Raw genomic sequence first — 8,090 nt, forward strand, 5'->3', positions numbered from 1 at the left:
GTGTCCAGATTTTATTTTTGTACCAATATAAACTTTAAATAAAGATTTACAAAGTGTTATATGTATTTATTTTGGTTACAGTTGAGTGTGGTTTTCAAAGAAGCCATTACTGGTTTCTTCCTTAACATTTCGTTAATGTAATTTGTATATAAGTTGTGTCAAAAAAACTAAATACGAATAACTGGCAGTATTAATTACAAAATACAGACAAAGCTGTCTATTTTGACTAACAAAATTGATATGTCCTTTTAATGCTATTACATACTAACAGATTGATACGATTATTTTAAGTGAGACTGAGAAGACCCTATGTTGCATAAAAATTTATTTAAAATATCAAAGTCATTTAAAATCATAAACATCTCACAACTGTAAGTAGAAACATGTCTAATATAATAATTTAAAACCCTTCAGAATAATACATAATTTGTTATTACAATGCATGATCCTTTTAGAGCAGAATACAATCGCATTCATAATAATAATATTAATAGTAACTTTAAAAAATAGCCTTTCATGAGACCCAAGGACAGAAAAAGAGAAAATAAAACATTGTAATATGATACAAAATGATATGTTAATGAAGAACAATAATCCAGCTAAGCTGTTTATGTAACTGACCTTTTCTATGTACTGAGAACGGTGTCAGGTTTTTACAGCCAATTCCTATTAGGCTTGAGAAGCTCCAGCAGCACAGAGTTAATATTATTATCTTGTCAACATTGGTCCACACAAATGTCTCTTCTCAAGAATCTGTGAGCTATACTGTGCTTTACTTCAGTGTATAAGGGTTGAGGAATTTAAAACCACAGACTATATGAAATATTAGTATTATCTTTGAAATTCTTCATACTTTGAAGGAGTAGTAAAAAATAAAATCATAACGCTAATGTTGTAAATAGCATTAAAAAATGTGCTTTTAATGTCTTAAAAACCCTTCCTGGTACCAAGGCCTGAAGTTTTGATAGTTTAATAGTTTTTTTCAAAGATAAACATTCTGTGTATTTTTAGGTTGTTTTTCTGCTTGTTGATCTTCAACAGATTTTCTGTTGTAAGAATCATATTTTATATAAAGAACAACAATGACAAAGCAAAACAAAAAACAAAGATTCCAAAGGGAAGACTCTTAGGAGGTTGTAACTTTGGAGATAGTCATTCTTCTCAGCTTTCTTCCTCTCCTTCATCCTCTTGCTGTTTGATGACTGGGTTTCCTTGAAAGAACATGAGAAGAGATTTTCAAAGAAAAGACTTTAAATCTGTTTTGCAATTTTAGTACGAAATATAGGATTTTATTCTCCTGGAACAGCAGAATGTTTCCAACATGGATTCAAAAAAACTGTCCTTCAAAGATCTTCCCCATTTAAACCAAGTTAATATCCTTTCATTTTCATTTAGTATTGGAAACTTCAACTGTACGTTTTTAAAAATGTTTTTCAAGTTAAGCTGACCCTCTAGGCCTTGACAAAAAAACTCTCTAGGCTATTTTGAGAATTTTTTGACCATCCTCACACATTTCGTGTATGTCACTATATATTATGTATATGTGTATATTACAGTATATCTGTACATCATTAGGAGAATAGGGCCTGTCTAAATTCCACAGATACTCCCTTCTCTCCCTAAGCAGTACCAAAAGTTAGGTTAAAGATAAAGGACCAACCAACAGTTATGTAGTGTCTACGTTGAGGGACTTTCATATCTATCTCAGATGTGCCAGACAGAGAGACACCAACTTCAGCTCTCGCCAACTTTAACTCTTTTGCGTATTTCACCGCTGGCAAGACGTAAGGACACAATGTGATTTAGGAATGAATACTTTAGACTTAACTATCCAATAGGATGCAAACACCTACATGTAACATAGAGCAGTGATTTTCAACCTTTTTTGAGCCGCGGCACATTTTTTACATTTACAAAATCCTGGGGCACACCACCAACCAAAATGACACTCTATGGACTAACACAGTACATATAATACATATAGTTAGTAATATAGTTTCTAAATGTATTAAAAAGCACTATTTTATTTTATTACTCTTATCTTTTAATGAGCACAAATTGAATCTGATTTATGAAACAATCTTTGATTTAACTAAACTTTATTTAACGGAGACACATTATACCCATTTTATCACAGTTGATATGGTTCGTTGGGGTCTTAATGAAATGTCTGTAACATATTTTGGTCAAAATACCAGAAGGATCATTTAAAACGGGACCTTTTAACCCTGTCTAAAACAGATTGACCTGTTTTGAGTGCCAATAGTTACTCCCGCCGTTTACCCGCGCTTCATTGAATTTCTTCACTTTGACATTCAGAGCACTGGGCAGAAATCACATCGCGTCACCACCCACCGTGGGCCTTCGCGATGCTTTGTTTTAATTAAACAGTCGGATTCCCCTGGTCCGCACCAGTTCTAAGTCAGCTGCTAGGCGCACCGCCGGAGGGGGCCCCCGCGCGAACGGAGGGTTCCCCCAGCGGGCGCCGTAGCTGAGGTGATCCGCGAGAAGGGCCCGACACGCGTCCAGAGTCGCTGCCGCCGACCGCCGTACCCGGTCCCCTCCAACGGCCCGCCTTCCGCACCGGCAACGGACACCGCCCCACGGTCCAAGAGAAAGAAAGCCCCCGTACCACTGACGACGTGAGGCACCGCGGAAGAGGACCTCCCCCCCAAAAAAACGTTGAGGCGTGCCGCACGCCGAGTCTCCGGCGGCGTGGAGAGGAGGGCGACTGCTAACCCAGCCGCGGCACTTGCCCAGTGATTTAACCACAAATACCAATGATATCGGTGAAAGTCAAGTTTATTACCGATGTGCCGATGTCAGTAAACGAGGTGACTATCGGCCGCTACCGATGTTCGGCCGATACTTCGGTGCAACACTAGATATTAGATAATTTCCCACGGCACACCTGACGATCTCTCACGGCACACTAGTGTGCCGCGGCACACTGGTTGAAAATCACTGACATAGAGAGTGACAGCAATTCTAGCCGTTGCGTGGATGTGCAGTTGGAATGGGTGATGCAAGTAGAGGAAGATATATGGAGATGCTGTGGGAGACATCTTCAGACTGGGGGCTGACAACTGCTCATGTAACTCTGTTAGCATTTGATTTAGAAATGATTACAGTCGTATACATCATACCCTGGAATCTAGTGGACTGTTTAGTTATTGGTTAAGCTATTTTCCTGTCATCTGGGATGTAGTAAGTATATGAAATATGAGGAGTTGACTGTACCATCTAGTTTCTTCAGGTTGGGAAGCCTTTTAGACGCTTCCTCCATCCAAGTTCCCTCGGTTGAATACTTCTCCTCCAGGGGATTTCCAACAAACACCATGTCCACGAGGCACGGTAGTTCAGCTAGCCTTGAAAACTCTCCTACACGAAACAGAAAAGACATCATCATTATATAATGGAAGAGTTCAAACTTAAAAAAATAAGGTTACTCTTAAATTGAAAACCTTTACTGGTCTGAATTAAACTTTTTGCATTGTGTGACACCTTCAATTTTGATAAGAATTCTCCCCCCAACACAATATAAAGACTTTTGTGCTTCCAGATAAAAAAGGTCTTAGATTACATCTTCAGACAGTGGAAGGAATAAAAGAATGACATCTGACTTATTTATTATCTTTTAAGAAAGAAGAAAAGTTTCAAAATTATGGAACAGGATACTTAAATTTTAAACTGCAGAGGCCCGGGTTGGATTCTGGCTTTTATCCCTTTGCTGCGTGTCTTTGGGGGCTGCAAAAATCAGCCCCCAAAACATATATGCGAAAAATGATTATTCTTCAATCTAATTAGCTTGGTCTGTTTCTAATTTCATACTGTCAATGGGAAATGTATTCTAATTTTATTGTGCTTTCAAGATCACCAGTGACACTTTTTTTAACCCATTTAAACAGTAACGGCTCAGTCATTGGGAGAAATTTGGGATTCAGTGTCATGCTCAAAGACACTTTGAAACATGCACTGCAGGACCTTGGGATCAAACCAGTGACCCTCCGTTTAATGGAGGACCCACTCCACCTCCTGTATTCCTGAATGTAGCTTACCCCATTCCTTCACCAGATTGTTGGATATGTAGAGGATTTTCAGTTTCTTCATGCACTGAATTCCCTTCAGTTTCTCTATCAAGTTATAGGAGATCCACAGCTCTTCCAATGTGTCTCCCACTGCCTCCTGCATGCACACACAGCACAGACACACAATGGGTGTACATTCAAAGTATCTGTGTAGCATGTGTAACCATTTCTGAAACTCTTTTACGTGAGAAAAAGTGAAATAAACAGGGACAAGAAAGAAATGAAAACTGAATAAGGGAAAGTAGTAAAAGAGGGAAACAATGAAACAGTAGAACAGTAACTTACCAGCCCATTTAGTGCCTTTATGTTATTTCTTCCTAATGACAATATTCTCAGCTTCTCTGAAGGGAAACAATAAAATACCTGATTACAACACTGCATTACCATGCATGAACAGAGTTTGTGTTTGTGAATTTGTGTATTTATAAAGTCAGTACTCACTCAGGCCATTGAGGTTGGTTATTTTCTCTATGCAGTTTGTGGACAGAGACAGTTTTCTGTGTGGGATAGCAGACAGATCAATTCTCAGTTTTTCAAAGGTGATGTAAGGCTGAATTTAGTGACTAAAGCCGTTTTGACAAATTTGTTGTTTATTTGCTTCCTCTTGACTGATCTAGAGTAAAAAAAAACTCAATATACATTTCATGCACTGAGATATGCTTATTTACACTTTATTTGGGAATAGATATGGTGTTTTGAAGATGAAATCATCATTTGACTTAACTTGCATGGATGAAGTTTCATTCACTCCTAAAATGGGCATATTTATTTGGCAATATAGGTTGGAACTAATTAAATCTACTTTTGTGTTACAGGGATTGTTTGGTTTCAGGGGAATTAACCAAAAGTGTGAACACAACATGGAAGTGTAGTTTGAGGTGAAACCACTATGACTTGTCTTGGCTTTAATGTTAGATGACAGTGGGATCAAATCAACGCTTCACAAATGTCGTATAGTACCTTTTATTCAAGAGAAAAAACAAGCCCTATATCTTCAGACACACACACACGCACGCACGCACACACACTGGCACACACGCACGCACGCATGCACGCACGCACACAAACATACACACACACACACACACACAGTATATTTATATATTCCAAATTAATGCAAACACTTTGATATCAGCCAAAAATCACAAAGCTTCCTATCAAACTAAGTGTTTTTTGGTTTAGAAATTAAAAGTAAAAAAGAATATGTACTAAACACATCCAACTAACATGTCGTATTACTGCAGGACTCACTCGCAGTTGATGAGTGTGGAGAGAGAAGCATCAATCTTCTCTATAGCAGGAACCTGGCCATACAGCTTTACTGCTGTGGCATCGCATGCTTTCTCCCCTGAAGTTTCCTCCTGTACATACACACACACACACACACACACACACACACATACACAAACATGCACAGAGAGAGAGAGAGAGAGAGAGAGAAAGAGAGAGAGAGAGAGAGAGAGAAAGAGTGAGAGAAAAAATACCGTTACAAGAATGTTACAATTACGCAACTAAACATTGAGCTTCGAGTATCCAGACTTGAACACAAATATTAAATAAATCTAGTGATGATATACATCAGAAGAAAAATGGCTGAATCAGTTGTTCTTATATATGAGTGTATTACAACATGGAGAAGGTTCTTGCTCTAACGTGCAGACAGTCAAACCAAATGGCTTGAAGTACAATAGAAACTTTTCAGTATTATAACAATTAAACCCAGATTAGATACGACATCTTGTCACACACAATATTAAAGGTATTAAAAGGTGTGTAAGTAAAAAATGTCATGTCGCATGCTGCAATAATAAATAGTACATAATAGTAATAATGTGTAAGAATGATGAATAAAAATATATGTGTTACTGTCTGTTTAATAAATATGTTACAGCATGCATGTTAAAGAATACTGTGAATGTGTTACAGCACGTTAAATTATATACAGTCTCACGGTATTCAGACTGTGTTTTTGTAGCTGTGTGTGTTTGTATCTCACCCATTTGGCGAGTGCTTCTTTCACAGTCGTTGCTTTGGCCTGGAGACATCAACATGACATTAACCCTTGATACAACTCATCGGTCAAAAGTGACCTGGCTCAGTTTTTATTTTCTATATCTTTGCAGTGAATGAATTTCATCATTTAGTATTTCAGGTTTTCCCCATTTAACTTGTTTTAGATCATCACAAATCCGTATATACATTTTTCCTTTGTAACCTTTTGAATATAAAATCATTTTTGCATCACTACCCTTCTAAGGCACAACATGGGTCAAACAACGACCTGTATTCATTCCCTGTGTTATTCCATGCATGGCTTGATGTTTCTTTGCTATACTTAAAACAAAATATTCTAAGTAATCAATAAATATCTTGTTTTTGATTACCACAAACCATTATTTCCTTTTTCCTTTCTTACTCTATAAACACACGTAGAGTTGGTATTTTGACATCTCTTGTACACACTTGTGTCAAAAATGACCCATACAGCCTGTACAGTGTAATCACTAGGAGACACCTAACACTTATTGCAAGTTTCATTTTAAATACCATTACTAGTGGGAAAGAGAAATATGTACAATACTAACAAGCTGTTATCTTCTGGCCAGCTAACCATAGCTAGAGCATGAGCCAGAGAGCATTCACTTAATCGACTGATTGATATGCATTTGACAAAATGCTTTTGATTTTCTTTACCCAGAGAGTTAGTCTGGCTGGTCGCAATCATTTCAGACTTACGGCTGCCATGCTAATACATATGCTGTATGAAGAACAGGATGAGGAAAAGTAGGAGACAATTCCTGCTCTTGATTCTGTAATCTCTGATGATAAGGACCTAGACTTGTTCAACAGGATCAAGCTGGAGTTGTGGGTGTGTCTTTGAATCCAGCTCTCCTTAATAAAGAAGGGTTCTTCGATGACATGGGAGACTCATCTTCAATGTCATCAAAGGAGCCTTCTCCTGAATGAAGAAGGAATAATAAGCTATAAAAGAATAAAGTACAAAAAGAAACACCCAGCCATGCATGAAATAACACAGGAAATGAAGACGGGTCATTTTGGACCCATGTTGTGCATTACAAGGGGTTTGCATGGCTTGATTATCAAAGACACCGGAAGGGGATGAGTTACTGTGAGGAGTAAACAGCAGATAAGGGACCTTGCACTGTGGACCAGCTAGCAACAGCGTTAAAGTAAACAAGGCTCAGAACATAAACTGTCCTCCCTGTCGTTGTCTATGCAGCTGCTTCACTCTTCATTCTGAGCGAGAGAATCCAGTCAAACTAGTTCACCCCATCCAGGATTTAGAAATGACCGACACTCCATAATACACACAAGGCAGCCGGGTCGGAGGCAATGTCCGCCTCCCATTTAACGCTCCATTCACTGACAAGTATGGTTAGCTAACCGGCTAATTAAGGTTAGCAGATATTAACTCTCAGCGGCAGCCCCGTTGAACTGAGCCTCGCACACACGAAGCCTCCTCTGCATCAGGTCGGATATCCTGTTTATCAGAAACAGCAGATAACACAACACAAGGATCGACAACACGAACACTCACCATGTTGAGTTGATGCCCGCTCCGGTTGCTATGGCACTGACGAGACGGAGAGGCGACGGCGTGCGCACGCGCGGTGCCAACGTGACTGGGTCTGACCCAATTTAGAAAAAGACAGTTAATTACAGATGGAGGAGATGTGACTGTGCTGTGGAACCTCCATCACTGTTATCATCGTTTAATCTCTCTCATGAAGGGCATTGGTATTGAAATGAAACGGCGCCTTAGCTCTTTTCAATGTGATTCTCCCACGCACTGTACAGACTGTACAGCAGAACCACACGCTGAGGTGGACATGTTTATGTCATAAATAGGACGTAGGAAATGCAGACGAAGCATGCAATTGACCCATTAGAATGTCAATGCAAAATCAAAAACAAACATCAACCCTTATATGCCTGTGTCTGTCTTTTAGGCAACACATCTGTCTTTATTGATATAAAGGT

The 8,090-nt window shown here is 38.8% G+C and overlaps 1 protein-coding gene across 1 annotated transcript; it reads right to left on the minus strand.

The window, feature by feature from the left end:
• Positions 1–307: 307 nt before the first annotated feature.
• dnal1 (dynein, axonemal, light chain 1) lies at positions 308–7,733 on the minus strand. Its single transcript, XM_053435152.1, has 8 exons — positions 7,648–7,733; positions 6,085–6,123; positions 5,340–5,449; positions 4,530–4,585; positions 4,374–4,429; positions 4,059–4,185; positions 3,241–3,381; positions 308–1,211 (listed from the first exon to the last, which is right to left on the minus strand). Exons 1-8 carry the CDS (start codon positions 7,648–7,650, stop codon positions 1,162–1,164), a joined length of 582 nt encoding a protein of 193 aa, XP_053291127.1. The 5' UTR covers positions 7,651–7,733; the 3' UTR covers positions 308–1,161.
• Positions 7,734–8,090: the final 357 nt, after the last annotated feature.

The sequence above is a fragment of the Pleuronectes platessa genome, chromosome 11 (genome assembly GCF_947347685.1).
Source record: "Pleuronectes platessa chromosome 11, fPlePla1.1, whole genome shotgun sequence".
NCBI lineage: Eukaryota > Metazoa > Chordata > Actinopteri > Pleuronectiformes > Pleuronectidae > Pleuronectes > Pleuronectes platessa.